Source organism: Dermacentor andersoni, chromosome 2 (genome assembly GCF_023375885.2).
Source record: "Dermacentor andersoni chromosome 2, qqDerAnde1_hic_scaffold, whole genome shotgun sequence".
Lineage (NCBI taxonomy): Eukaryota > Metazoa > Arthropoda > Arachnida > Ixodida > Ixodidae > Dermacentor > Dermacentor andersoni.
The window spans coordinates 176429009-176444551 of record NC_092815.1 but is presented as its reverse complement, the minus strand read 5'-3'; the positions used below and the strand labels follow the sequence as shown (position 1 = coordinate 176444551).

At 42.8% G+C, this 15543-nt stretch overlaps 1 protein-coding gene across 2 annotated transcripts in view; it reads right to left on the bottom strand.

The window, feature by feature from the left end:
• The window catches only part of Rs1 (Dead-box helicase Rs1), a 54429-nt gene extending 38924 nt beyond the window's left edge, over positions 1–15505 (bottom strand). Inside the window, exons 1-8 of one of the 2 annotated variants that reach the window (XM_050187219.3) lie at positions 15371–15505; positions 14043–14186; positions 10105–10174; positions 6998–7074; positions 4692–4790; positions 3014–3119; positions 1832–2005; positions 422–572 (exon numbers count right to left, since the gene is read on the bottom strand). In XM_050187219.3, coding sequence (XP_050043176.1) covers positions 422–572; positions 1832–2005; positions 3014–3119; positions 4692–4790; positions 6998–7074; positions 10105–10174; positions 14043–14186; positions 15371–15418 — 869 coding nt within the window. In that variant the 5' untranslated portion in view covers positions 15419–15505. Of the gene's footprint in view, positions 1–421; positions 573–1831; positions 2006–3013; positions 3120–4691; positions 4791–6997; positions 7075–10104; positions 10175–12724; positions 12989–14042; positions 14187–15370 lie in introns of those variants that run through there. The other variant, XM_055076010.2, reaches the window with a different exon arrangement.
• Between the last annotated feature and the right edge of the window lie 38 nt (positions 15506–15543).

The following is a 15543-nucleotide window of genomic DNA, read 5'->3' as shown; positions in this document are numbered from 1 at the left end:
TTAGCACTTACTGGCACCCACTCAGGCCCATACTCACGTCCATTTTCACACACCAGCACTCCCACTCACTGACAGTCACTCACATTCATGCCCATGTCCAGTTAACATCACAGTCCCTGAACTTCACTCTTACTAATGATCACCGTCACTCATACCTGTTTGTACTCTCGACTCACCGACACTCCTGTTCCAAAGGACATCCACTCACACTCATTCACTAATACTCTGATTCGCGCCTGGGAAATGAGTGTGGAACGAGTATGAGTCAGGTGTGCTCGTGAGTGGGTATGCCAACCTATGCCCACTAGCACTAGCATACCAGCAGACTAACCCTGACAAATTGGCAACTAGCGATGCCCAGAGTTTTAAATGATTGGAGAGATCTGGCAGTAACAAACAGATAGGACTTTCAGCTTCTCACTTGTCAGCCTCGTCAAGGATGAGTACTTCAATGTTGCGGAGGTCAAAGCCTGGCGTGTTTTCCAGATGGTCAATAAGACGACCCGGGGTGGCAATAATGATGTCTGGCACCTTTCGCAGTGCAGCTTCCTGAGCCTTCAAGTCCAGACCGCCTGCAATACGGCCACGTTAAGACAATGGTCAGATTTAAAATAGTTCATGCATTCACTATTAACAGTGGGTCCATAGTACACCTTCACACAATAAAATGGGAAGCTATAAGGATTGCATAAGCATTCTACATTTTGTACTTAGCATTGCAAGCTTTGTACACAAGGTGTAGCTGGCACAGCATGGTAACACCCAGGTTGCCTGCTTCAATCTGAACTTGCCATTGCAAAAAAATAAATGGTAAAGTTTAGTCTTATCTTAATTTGAGTATAATGTACCAGTGATGACATTTCACTGCTTTGAGGCAAGTTGTCCATCTTGTCACTGTTAGGCCTAACAACAGAACAGACACCACCAATGTGGTGAAAGTGCTTTGATTTCTGTCTACAATGCAGTCTGCTTATAATGAAATCAAGAATAAAGAAAAATCCAATTGTTATACTGTAACCAATCATTGCCACATATGGACTGCCATAAAGAGAAGCTGGCGAACGTACCTTTGTAGCTCCAAAACCAAATTAGCCACTTGCACTAAAAAAAATGAATGTTACAGAAAGTAGCCTGTTAAAAGAAATGTTTATTTATACCTCTAAACAGTATGTCAAGCGTTAGGCGCGTTGAAACAGTCAGAAATCTGCACTTGTTTTCGCGTGAATTTCCTGTTCACAACCGGGGTGTTCGTGTACAACTGCTGCCCAAACGCAGATGCCAATAATTTAGCATGCATTTAGCATCGACAACAGTGCACTTTGCCTGAGCATTGGGTTGGTGTCAAAGAGGGGCCATGGCTAATCTCGCCGTCACTGCCACTGCTGTCATCGCTTCCATCACAATTCAGTGCCAGCTGTCTCAACAACGTTCACTCCGGCGGAGGTCTCTTCACAGAACGAAACAGAGCTTTCTTCACTCGGGAACTCCTCCATCAAAGTACTACCTGTTGCATCAACAGTAGCCACATGCTCCCAGAGCTCAGCAATGTCAGAGGTTTCCACCGTGAATTGGACGTGTACGATTGAGAAAAAGCTTCCACAATCCATTCAAAACAGCAAAATTATTGCATATCCCTGGCTCTCAAACTTCAGTCAGGCAAACTGTGTAAAGTATGAGCTGTAATGAATCCCTAAAATTTGGGTACCCTCAGAAACTGGACCTCAACAAGGCTGTACTGCATTGCACCAAGAAAATTGTGAGGAAATATCTGAAGCATTAGATATATGACACAGATACAAAATTGGTTGTGAAAGTTGCAGGCGAAACCCACCGGCAGACAGGGTGATCATGATGTTGGTGAACTGGGCCAGCTGGAGGCTGACCTGGTAGACCTGCACAGCCAGCTCACGAGTGGGCACGATGACCAGCACACGGGTCATCACGTCCTGCTTGGGACGAAACAGCAGCCGCTCCAGCACGGGCAGCATGAAGGCTGCCGTCTTTCCTGCACAAGACAGCGTCATATGTCACATTTAGCTCTGGAGCAACTTCCAATAAATTTCTTTTATTTCGTTTTCATTTCTTTTCAATTGAATTCTTTCTTTTCATTTGGTGGGGTTAAACATCCCATGGCAACACAGAGGCTATTTGGATAAGTTTGACCCCCTGAAGTCCGTCAACATGAACATAAGACACTGTACATCAGGAATGTATTGACTTCTGCCATCATCAGAATACAACCAACAGGGCTGGAAAGCGAACACAGGACAACAAGTGCCACAGCAGAACACCACAGCTTTTGAACCACCACTGCAGGTAAAAGAACTGTCCAGATAAAACCACTGTGCAATGAAAAACTAGAACACAAGCTTACACAGGTACATAAATGAAGAAGCAAATTGTTCCATAATCTTTATAAAGTATGTGAAATCAAAGAGTTTAAACAAATGTTGAAAGAAACCCTTGTGTAAATGTACTATAGTCAATAAAAAAAGAGCCTTCTGCCATCAGACATCCCCCTCATTAGCAATCTAATACCAGTGCCAAGCAGTCACTTTCGATAGCGATAGAGCTTGATCAAAATCGAATTTCTCAACTGTGAATGGCTATTTGTGCAAGCTGTGGAAGGGAGCCATTTCAGATCAATCGAGCAGTGAAGATTAACCCCCCCCCCAAAATAAAGAATGCATGATGTCCAAACACAATGGCCTAGCAAGATATGAGCCAACAAAGCATGCCAGTGCTCCAACTCCTGCGAGCTGGTAATTCAAGGCAACAGAGAAGACAGCACGTTATACATTGATTACATATTCTGTGCTCTTAGTTCTCTGCATCATGTTTACCTTCCAGTCAATTTTCTCTGTCAAGTTGAATAGAACAGCTCAGTTTCTGGCAAGCGATGCAAAAAGAACTGCAATCTGGATTACTAGCCTTGATATAGCAGTAAAAACTACAAGGAACGCTACAAGTTGTGCTTGGAAGCTGTAGGGTTAATCTGCACAAAACATCTTACCTGTTCCTGTTGCAGCACATGCATAAATATCCCTGCCTAAGAGCGCCATCGGTATGGTTGATGATTGAATTGGCGTCGGGTAGACAAAGTTCATGGCAGTCAGTGCCTGGAATGATGAAAAGAAGTGTTCACATTGGACCAAACAAGTACCGTAGTTACCCAAACCTAACGCACACCTTTTTTCAGATGAAATGGGTTCGAAAATTGTCTATGCATTACAATCCCCTACAAAACTAAAACCGTATTCAAGGCGTTGGCAAGAGCTTACCACCGGAGCCATCAGGCGTAATGCATGATACACCTGTCACTTTCTACCAGGCTAAGGTGAAGTCTGAACTAATATTTAGTCCGAAGTAAACTCGAATATGCCTCTTCCATCTGGGACCCCAGCACTGCTATTTTAACCTCTGCCCTCGAGCTTGTCCAAGATAACTCTGCCCGCTTCATTCTAGGAAACTACAGTCGCACTGCCAGTATCACTTTAATGAAAGAGTCCCTACAGCTTGCGTCACTTGCCTGTCACTGCAAGTTTTCTCGCCTATGTCTCTTCCACAAAATATACTACAGTCCCGCCCTACACAACGACCTTACTCTTCCTCCATCATACATTTCCCCTCGTTTCGATCATGCACAAAAGGTGGGAATAATGTCGTGCTTAACGCAAACATGTTATCAATCATTTTTACCCCGCACCTCACATGACTGGAACCCCCTTCCGGGATCGGTCACGTCCACTGCTCACTATTCCCAGTTTCATAATGTTTTAAACACAAGTATATTGCAATGTAACTAACCAATTATGTCATTATATTTGTTATCGGTCAATTGCTTGAATTTTTGTTGCTTCCCGCTGTTATTGCATCTTTTTAGCTAACATTGTATTAGCAGAAGAAAAACCTGTATCATGTCTTTTTTCCCATATGTTCCACTCCCCTCTGTAATGCCTCTGGCCCTGAGGGTAATACTAATAAATAAATAATAAATTAATTCATTCATTAAATTGCACTTAATCCTACAAGGTGGTAGACGATGTGACCAAGCAGACATGTCATTACAATTTAGCAGCACCTGGCAAGCTCTATGGACTAGCCGTTTCACCCATAGACATGTCAACCTTCAGATTTGAGAAACAGTACAGTCAAATTAAAGAACACTAAAAGTATGGCAAACATTTAAATTATCCTTCAATTACTCAACATGCTGACTGTTCATTAAGAATTCGTCAACATTTTTCTGCAGTGATGCTGTGAACAAGCATTCTACTTTATGGCATCAGCCAGAATACTCCGCACCATAAACAGAAATATTCAAGAGGTTTATTCATAAAATACTACTCCTGTAATGGCGTCCAAAATTACAGCTGCCACTACACATTCGTTTTACCAAGTTGGGAGTCCATTCTGAACAGTCAGTTTCCATACAGACAGACAAACAGCCAGGAATAAGCCTTTCTTTTAAAGCCAACACCTCTAACAACACTCGTACGATATAGAATGTATTCAACAGCAGTTAGCAGCATAACAGTAGTGTTCGGCAACATGCAACAGCTCAAAGTCCACGGGGGAAACTAGAAGCACTATGACAAGTAATACACTTCCGTCAAAAGCACTGCTGTAGTGGCACCTAAAAAACGTCTTCGATGTCCCAACCCCCCATTTGATGATCAGTAATAGCATACCTTCAGTAAAGGTCTGGATAAGTTCATCTGCTGAAAGGAGGTGCCCTCATCACCAAAAAATGCCTGCGTTACATCTTCTGCTTCATCTTCTTCTCCATTCTGGAAAAGCAGTGGCAATTCACAAAAACAAAGTCATCAATAGTTAGTAGCACGATTGCATCACTGTCTCAATGCCTGGGACACAGTCTACACACAGAAGCTTCTCTGCTAGCTTAAGAGCTTCCTGTACCCACCCAAATGCTAATTTAAATGGGCCATGACGTGATCCTCCAACCATTCTCTATTGTAATTGAGAGTAGAGGGACCAATATTTTCACACACAAGACAAAGCTGGGCTCCCAGCGCACATTTTAACTGGGCATTTCAATTTGGGATCGCTGCCTCTTAAGCCCCTACCATTGACAGCGACCACCATTTTGCTATGTGTTGTGTGACATTTTGTTACTGTGTTGACTACTTCAAAACAGTCAGAAAGCGTATCGGACATCTTGCTTTGCACATTTGCACTGTTGAATTCTGCCTGGAATTTTTTCACTTGTGTGACAAAAGCAGCACAAAACAGAGCATGCCTGCAGAATTTATCTCAGGCTGATCACCAAGACACACACACACACACAAAAAACAACTAAATAATGCATCTCGACAATGACACCTTCTAGGTTCCTAAAATCACTTCTGGGGCTTGCAATACACAAAAGCATGGCCTCCAAAAGTGGCTTCTGTTACTCTGAGGGAGGCATAACTGGAGGCGCCAGTCATTTCATCTTGAGTTAGTATTGCTAGACTGCTAACGGTTCAACTGCAATATTAAAAACTTTGAATAGAAATTTTCAAACACCACACACACAAATGCAGACAGAGAGAGAGACAAAGGCTTCACTTCAATTGGACACTACAGCATTCAAGCATATTTCAGTGACAGTGTACTATCAATCAGTATGTAACAGCCCACAAAAACCAGGACGGATAGGATCCTTCCTATCCGTCTAAGATTTTGAATGCTGTTATATGCTAAAATGGTAAATCACCAATTCATCTAAATCACAGTTTTACTGTATAGTATCAGAAAGTATTTTGCATACTGTGCACTCATGCCACCTTGAAATGTTGTCCAGTAATGCGAGGTGTCAAGTGACTCATACGCTCATCAACAGCAGCCACACACATTCATGCTTCACTGTATTGGGAGCCTAAAGTTTGTACGCCTAACAGCACACAAAGGAACAAGCCCAATGAACAGGCTTGAGTCTCCAAAGAAGATGGCTAAGTTTAAGCTACAAATGCCAGAAGCAAGCCTCGCGAACTCATCTTCGTGTAGGCACAGTACAAGACCTGCCAGAGCTTTGTCCTCAATATAACGAAATGTGTTTGTATGCCATTTCAATATAAGGGAATTTCACTGCTGCCACAAAGTAATGCTGAGACAATAAATGGAAACTCCCACGGATGCAGATGGTCAAATGATTAAATTACAAGCGGCTGCTTGCAAAGGCACCTCTCACACCTCTCAAATCGCGTACCATGCCGCAAGAGCAAGAGCGACTGCCGAAGTGGAGCCACATCATGTTCCCTATAAAGTCCAAGTACAATAAGATCCTATCGCGCCCCACGCACTGTGTACTTTAAGTGTGAGTGAAAGTGTGCAAGGATGAGACAAGAAAAATGGTGGCTTAACAAGTGGAGCCTTCCCACACGAGGAAAGGGAAAGCGGGAGAGTGGAGAGAGATCGCGGTAACGCAACCAAGCGTGCGCGAGGAGGAGGGTGAGGTGGAGTGGGGGGTAAGTTGATGTCGCCCCCAACTCCTAAATTTATTAAAATGAATTGTTTTCTCATTCAAACTTGCTTTTTTCGATTGCCCAACAATTTGGAAAATTCTGCAGCCCCTTTCCGTGTAAGAAAAACTGATGGGCAGCTGTACCTATTTGCATAAAAGGTAGAATTTCAATACAACAAAATTTCTATATAATGAAGCAATTTGCCGATTTTACTAAATTCGATATATTGAGGTCTATCTGTACTTATGTCAGCAAAAAAATTATGCATGTCATCCAGACAAATCACAGCTTGGTAATGGACTGTACTCCACTCAATTGTAATTGGCGTTATACTGAACAAGGTTGCATGTAACCCTTAATTAAGCCCCATCCATCTGTTGCTGGCAAACTAACAAAAATAGAAATGTGCTTTCTTCAAATTTAAGTTTAAAAAGGCATTTATAAAACCTATAGAGTGATCGATTAGCTCTTTCACAAAATCTAGAGCAAGAGGGGTATTACAGATGAAGAACACCATTCTGAGCACATACCTCTACTCCTTCCACAGTGACTGCTTTCTGCTTTCCTCTGTAATCTTTTCCTTTCTTCTTTTTGGTCCTGAGCGTATCTGGCACCAAATGAGAAACAACATTTTAGAAATGGTTAATTCGACCAACATTACCCACTTAGCTCTCTAGTTTGCTGTCAAATCCCTACAGCTTTGCAGATGCAGTTATAGTTTCAAACATTAATACAGACAACTGCAGTTCAGTGCACAAACACAAGGCTTGCCACCATTACAGTTTAGCATCAACAGCAACACCTAAGTGTCATGTAGCTGTCTGTCTGTCATGTAGCTGTTTGTTGGCTTCTTATGATATGACTAATAAAAATTGGGCCCCTCGGTCAACCCCCTCTCTTCTCGTTTATTACATAACGAGGGTCTCGAATCCGGCAACACTGATGCCTTCAGGTAGCATGTGTGGGTTTATTAACCAGTTGCCTTCACCCAAAAAGATCACGTTTTCATGACGCCTGAGGCAAAAAAGGTCGTTCCACATCTGCCGCCAAAGTCTATGAGTGGTGGCGCTGGCTAACACTCCCAGGGTTCTACTAGGACACATAAATACCCAAGAAAGTGGATGGGGAAACAGCGCTCCGGTAGCTCAATTGGTAGAGCATCGCACGCGAAATGCGAACGTTGTGGGTTCGGTTCCCACCTGCGGCAAGTTGTTTTTTCATCCACCTTGATTTCCATTAATTTATTGTTTCTTCATTTCATTTATTAGGCACACGTAATTTCCCCTATGTTGTCCTTGGTGTCAGTGTTTGTTGGCATCTTATGATATGACTAATAAAAATCTGGCCCCTCGGTCAACCCCCTCTCTTCTCATTTATGTAGCTGTCTTGAAAGGGTTCTACTTAAATTGAGGACGATGCAACGAGCTATGGAAAGGAGAATGATGGGTGTAACGTTAAGGGATAAGAAAAGAGCAGATTGGGTAAGGGAACAAATGCGAGTTAATGACATGTTAGTTGAAATCAAGAAAAAGAAATGGGCATGGGCAGGACATGTAATGAGGAGGGAAGATAACCGATGGTCATTAAGGGTTACGGACTGGATTCCAAGGGAAGGGAAGCGTAGCAGGGGGCGGCAGAAAGTTAGGTGGGCAGATGAGATTAATGTTGAATTCCAATGGCAGAGTCGGAGCAGCCGACGGACTCCGCGAGCGAGCACTCGACTCTGGCTAGAGCAACGCCTCCAAATCCACGAGTGGAACACAACCTGCGCCGCCGGAGCAAGGCGGAAGCGGAACTTCTATCTCCGAGTTACCCAGGATGCCTTGCGTGTTGTCATTTCCTTCCGCTGTTTGCTCCCAGCACCGCCGCACCGGTCGCTTGTCTCTTTAGCGCCGTACACCTGTGCAGAATGGATATCTCGCCAAGCGTGCAGCAGCTTTTGCTTCCTCGCGAGTGGTGACCGGTGGCGCCTCCCAGCAGACAAACGTGGTAAAGGAAATACGTCACGCAGAGTTCCGGTCCACTCCGCCGATTTTGGCGGAGCATCTTTTTCTGCTCCACGGAGTGACTCCCGCTCTGAATCCACTCCAACTCTCTCATTGGAACACCTTACTCCCGCCCTCACTCTGTCATTGAAACAAACTTGCTCCGAAACGAGCAGAAAAACTTGCTCCGACTCCGCCATTGGAATTCAACATAATAAGTTTGCAGGGACGACATGGCCACAATTAGTACATGACCGGGGTTGTTGGAGAAGTATGGGAAAGGCCTTTGCCCTGCAGTGGGCGTAACCAGGCTGGTGATGATGAAAGACAGCAGAACTACAAAAGTGAAATGGATTTTCTTTTTTTCATTTGCCTCAGAGACAGAGACGATTAGGTTTACATTTTCAACCAGCTCTTGGACAAAGGTACATTGCGCTTCGTTGAAAAACATACCCAGAGCATAGACAGGAGAAAAGTAAGAAGTTGTCAGAGGTGTTGGCGGTGAGCTTAGTAGCTTGTCAGATTAAGAAAAGGACAAGGCCGATATGGAAGCTGAAACCACAGGCCAACTACGTAAGGTCAGATATGGGTCTCGAAAATTAGTTTTGGAAAACTCAATCCTTCATCTAGCTTAATACAGCTACTATGCCGACTGTTGGGCATGTTGGCATTGAAACTTCTGGGTGTAAATAAAGAGTAAGACATCTGAGCATAACTGAGGATGCAGACACCACAGTACACATACTGTGTTGCTTTCTCTGCATTTCGTTCTCAAGTGCTGCAAAAATGTAAAATTTAGAAACAGCTATGTTTCAGTAATGTATCTTATATCGGAGTAGACAAACCACGAAAATAACTGGGGTGACGTAGCTGTAACTACACATAGCAGCACTTCCAAATTATGCACAAACACAATGAGCAATTGTCATATTCATGTGTGCGCCTTCATCTTGAAGTGTACCTTTGAAGTCCTACTAAGCATAGTTACTACGAAGGAAGTCTATCAATTTGGATTTGCAGTGTTCAGTAAAAGCTGTTTAGCATGCAGCAACTGGAGAAAAACAATTGCTGCTGCCACTCACATCGAACAGCGATTTTCATTGAAAGCTTTTAACATGCATCAACGATGGCACAATTTGTCACAGCAACACTGAGAGTTGGCCCCTGCTTTTGAAGTAAGCACACCTGTAGAGTTAAAATAAAGCAACACCAGTCAAATATGTTAATTTATTTACTTATTTAATATTACAATAAGTATTGCATGCTCTGTGGTATTCAGAAGCTGGGCCTTTAGGATTGCTCAGTCTGCAACTACAAAGACACCTCCACAACATGTCAAAAAATAGACCTTGGTAGAAAAGTGGCCATTTTGATGGTGTTTTCTGTCACGCCACCCAAAATTGTGCCAATCACTGTGACACAGTGCAAGCAACTAGGTGGAACCTAGTCTTGGGAAGCTGCGATGGTTGAGGCGGTCACGGCAAAATGAAAGTCACTCTGTCGCTGAGTGTAAATATTGCCATGTGAAACAGCCTTAATACGATGACAGCATGAAAAATGGCTGCTATACACACCATTAATGCTCAAATAGTAAGACATACGTTCAAAGTAGGAATTCAAGCTGGTTAAGAAGTCAAGATATTGCAGTTAACCTTTGACAACTTCCTCCTCTTCCTCTCCTCCATTTCTTTGCGAGTCTGTAGCATCTTCTGCATTCTTTGACTGAAAATGTAAACATGCCAACAATTAAAAATACACGAAATGTTAAAATGCACAAAAACAAATGTTCTGTGCAAAGAGAGAAAGAGAAAAGGGTGAGCCACCACACGACCTCCAAATAAGATCTATATTTTAGAGATAAGGCTTCTCTTCCCTTTATTACATAAGAGTTTATATTATTAGGAATGAAAGTGCATGCAATTATGGAGACATGCCTCCTTAGTGAATCAAAAATGAGAAGGCCAAAACACAAAATTTAGTTCGCAACGACGTGCTGCAAAACGTCTTGCAGGAAGGAAGTGCACAAACAAAAAAGATAAGCAACTTCAGAGTGCATGCTGTTCATTTCAGCTGAACACTCCTCCCACATATGCAAGAAAACAGAAAGTGAAGGAGGAGACAGATGATCCCTACATCTCGATGCAGTATAGACTGGTCTGTTCAACTTGATGCTCAGTTCATGGCACCGGTACATAGAATGGCAGTGCAACGCACACGTGGTGCCAAAGGCAATGTAACAGCACACTGCATGCAACTTCAATCAAGTAAAAAGATAGCATTGGCCGCGTGACAGGCTTGGTCGTACCACTCAGTGACTCAGCAGCAGGTGTGGCTGCTGCTTCTGTGCAACGTGAACTTCCAGCTTGTGTTTGCCATCTACAGGCCAACAAAAACGAAAGTTTGGGCTACGTAGTAAGCCAAGACTCAGATAGTATAGATATAGAGATGCATCTGTGCAAATTGTTATGTTTAAATTGCATGCAGAGGTGTCCGGAAAAGCTTGCAAAAATGGAAAGCTTTGGTATCAAATATCGCTGTTACCACTCACGTTTTATAACGTTTTATATGTGATAGACTATGACAGAACTCAGGCTAAGTATTATTTCAAGTGGGGGGAAAAGTTTGCCTGATACAATGCTTTATGTGATTTTCCCCTTGTCTGTCTAGAAGAAAAAAAAATTATGATAGCAGAATTGCTTTCTTGACCGTAGTTAGTTAAATGCAGCAACATAATCCAGCACCTATGGCAAGTACTGGTTTTCTAAAAAACGTTTTATACGTGATAAACTACGACAAAACCCAGGCTAAGCTTTCTTCAAAAAAAGTTGGGGGATAAGTTTGCCGATACAGTGCTTTATACGATTTTTCCCTTGTCTTTCTAGAGCAAAAAAAGGATAATAACAACAGAACTGCTTTCTCAACCAACTAAATCTTAAAGGGCCCCTCACCAGGTCTGACCATTTTGCGCTGACAAGCACAGAGCATACACTGTGTGATAACGATCATGTCTGCAAAGTATTACATTGCTACATGCCACAGGAAGATCTGAAATTTCAAGCTGAACACCATTTTCCCTTCTCCTGGAGGCCACCGTGCTCCAAGCTGGAGGATGGCGTACACGTGCTAGTGCGCCTACATACGGATGTTTGCACTGTGACGTCGCTAGTGGCGACGCATGACTTTGAAAATTATTCAAGGCAAAATCTTTTATTTGTGTAATATGTTGCTTGAATAGACAAATTAAAGCTTAGACAAATAATAAAACCCACAAACCGAATGTCTGCCTGTTTTTGTTTTACTTCGCACCGCAGCAAGAGAGATGCACTTCTGTTTCATCTGCTTGTTCCCACGTCGTGCAGTCGCGCGCGCAGACATTAAAACTGTCATTTTCTACCATGTTCCAGCGCTCTGTGATCTGCTTGTGTCTGCCTCAGTGTTCGTGTAACATTTACTTATACCGCTAGTCAGGTGTCCTTGTACACAGCATGCAAAATCGTGGACTGCGCGAAACGAGACAATCACAACAGCTTGCGCACAAAGCCATTAACGGAAGTGCGTCACGCCGAAAAAAAAGCAAGGCGAAAAAAAACTAAAGGCGGGGCCTGTGACACATGTGTCACGCGATCCTCGAGGTCCAGTTTAAGAGAACACATGGAAGGAAATTCGCTTGCAGAGGCTAGAGGGGGCGAGTAGAGAGAGTGTCTCACTTGGCAGTGGACCTCGCCTCCTGAAATCATGGGTTCATGGCACTGAAATATTTCTATCTTGGCTATTAATGAGCCAATTTAAAAATTTTTTTGCGGCAGAACGCTCCCTAAAGGACACGTAACAACTTCCAGTGTATAACCAAAATTTGCTATGGGGCCTTGTAAGGGGCCCTTTAAAGGGACACTAAAGGCAAATATTAAGTCAAGCTACAGTGATCGAGTAATGCTCAAGGGCATCTAATAGTAATTGCGAAATTGAGGTAAACGCAGAACACGATCAGAGACTCGCCCGGGACATTCAAGTACTAGCCGGATGACAAAGGCACTCATAATTCTGGCGCTAGTACTCAACCACTCATAATAAAAAGATAATTATGTTGCATTATAAGAACTAAGAGGTTTTACCTTTGCCGACAATACTAGCAGTTTAAAGGTTTTCTTTTCAATCGATTCTGCGCCACATGCACTTTCGAGTTTCAGTAGTTTCATTATCGCGCAGTGCTATGCTGGTTTTGCTGGCTCACTAAACTCAGACAAACTGCAAGTAGCAGAGAATGCAACGTGCCATGTGATGTCGCGGGTTGCCCGAACGGTCCACGCGACTTGACCAAGAGCAGCTGCAGCGGTAAATCTCAATGCTCTGTCTTCGCCGAGTTTCTCCATGGGCGTGCGTGTGCATATTGCAAAAAAAAAAATGTAGCGATGTGTAACAGGCCCCATTTTACTCACTGACAGAAGTAAAGGGCAGTGATGGCGCATGCAACGTCGTCACTCCCCGCACTGGGGTGAACGATTTCAACTGTGCTGACGGTACACAGACCGTTCAAACGCAATTTTATCTTAATGTTTTTTTTTTTTTTTTCTTGGTATGAAACAAGCACCGCGAGGTTTTTGGAATGGTATTTTAGCAATCTACGTTCACTTAATATTTGCCTTTAGTGTCCTTTTAAAGATGTTTGTAAATTGATATTTTCATCTTCAAATCCAACACGGATATTCGAGAAAAAACAAACTTCAAATATATAATACAATATTCCTAATTTCTAAAGAAAATGGAATGAAATGTTTTGTGAAGTCTGCTTGGCAACAAAACTATTGCTTCCATTATTTGGTACACATAATGCCGCTGACAACTAGATGTTGGGTGAATAAGGAAGCTTGTAAATTAGGAACAAAGGAAAGTACAATAATACCTGGTGCACCATGATAATGACAGTAATGAAAAAAGAAACAGCACGTCCCCAGGTGCATGTAGAAGAGCGCAATGCTCATCAAAGGAGCAAATGGCAATAATAAAGCACTCTACATCATCTTGAACGAATCTAAACATGGTGATAGAGGCCAAATTAATTGCTTTGCCTAAATCGAGAAAGTTAATTTGTAGGCTACCTAAGATAAGACATGCTTACTGAACTGCAGACAACTATTCTGCATAAGTTATTTTCATGAATTTATTCAGGAATTGGATCATCTATCGTGGTTCTACGGCGAAACAGCGCTCCAAAAGAGTATTCGTCCTTTCTCCCTGTACATTGCAAAAACTGTCGCTGTCTCTTATAGTATATGAATGAAATGAATATTCGACAACATCGAATAGCAAATTCCCAAGTCGAATAGCAAAGGCTCTTCGATTCATATATGAAATCTCGAATATTCGCACACCCCTACTAGATATAAGAAAGGAATAACGGCTTTTTGTTTGGCTTTATTTAACACAGTGAATGGAAGTTACTTCAATTGTCCCACAAAGGTGCTGGCTTCCGATACAAACAACACACTTTTCAATTGGAATATAAAGCAGTGGTCCACTAATAAATTATTTTTGGCCCCTTGTGAGCCGCTTTATCAACTATGGCAAACAAGACTATAAAAAATGCTCGTACCTTGCGTTTCTCTATTGCCCTCGATATTTTTTCATCTATCTTCACTGTCTTCTTCTTCTTGACCAGCTTAGTAAGGTCACTCCATGTGTCATGAAAGTATTCAGCAGCGGTGTCCACAAAATGAAAGTCCGACGAGAAGGCACACTGCAGAACAGACAGACAAAATTAGTTATCAGTGTAAACACACTCTAATGCACGTTTCAGCAGCCTTTCTAGGAAAAGCTCTTCTCGGTGCAATGAAATTTCCACCGACGTGACGGCTCTATAGGTTACTGCATATTAAAATTAATGCATATGGAGTCCGCAGCTTGTAAGAAATGGCAGGTTTTTCCGAATGAAGTGCAGCAAGAAATGCCTCATATTAAAAACATCACTAATCACCACAGTAAGAACCAAGTATTTACCACTGTAAGCACTGTGCAGTGCTTGTTAGGTAGTCACAGTGTGCTAGTTGTATAAAAGTGGCATGCAACTCATTACTAGTGTCTTAAGAAACCATGTCCAGTTTAGCTGGATGCGTGACGGAACGAAGACAAGCTTGCAATCATAGGAAAGTTACCACCGGCCAGTAATATGACAGCATCCGCTTGTTTAAATGTGCGAAGGCCCACCACGAGCCAAGAACACTGTCAATGTGTTCTGAATGATCACAATACGCGGAAAAATAGATAGTAAGAAGATTAGATGGCGCTAAGCCGGCTTCCCACGACGCGTCACAGCTTCGTTCATCCTTCAAAAGCTCATGCAGCGTGAGTGCTTTAATATCAGGCATTCCGACAGTAACATCTGAATCGTAAGTTCACTCAGGACAGGAGCAAAAACGACCAGAAAGCGCCGTCAGTTCTAAATATATTGAGAACGTTGAACTTGAGATGAATCCGCCATTCCGCGCAATTTCAGCACATATGTATCAGCACGCAGTGTCTAATATGTTCATCGAACATTACTATTGCAGAATTCCGTTCCGAATCACACGATCCGCTCCTGTGCTTCACGTTTCATTGCCAACCGCAGACTTTTGATGCACGGTAACGCAGACGCATCTACAGTATCGTTTACAAACTCGTCAGTTAAAATAAGTAAACTTCTTTGCGCTAGGCTCTGGTCTCGAAAAACTGGCCAGACACCGCAAGGCCAACTTTAGCACATAAATATAAGGTACCTGGCTAATATGAAACACAGAAAATGACACGAAAATTTCACATCACATGCGCGACGAATTGACAGTGAGAATTTACAACGCCGCTGCATCTGATTTCCAGATTTGAGGAATTGCACGTCACTTGCAGGTGTTTGGCGCACAAGACAAGCGTCGCGAGCTTCATTACCTCGTCCTCACTGTCACTTTTGTCAGACACATCAAGTTCCTCAGTCATTTTTTTTAATCCAGCAAGACACTGCGCGCGCGGCTGACGCACACGTGCGATGCTGATGCGAAACGATGAAGTAAAAGGTTAGCGGTAGCAATTAACAGATGCACTGGTAGCTGGCATTAGCTATC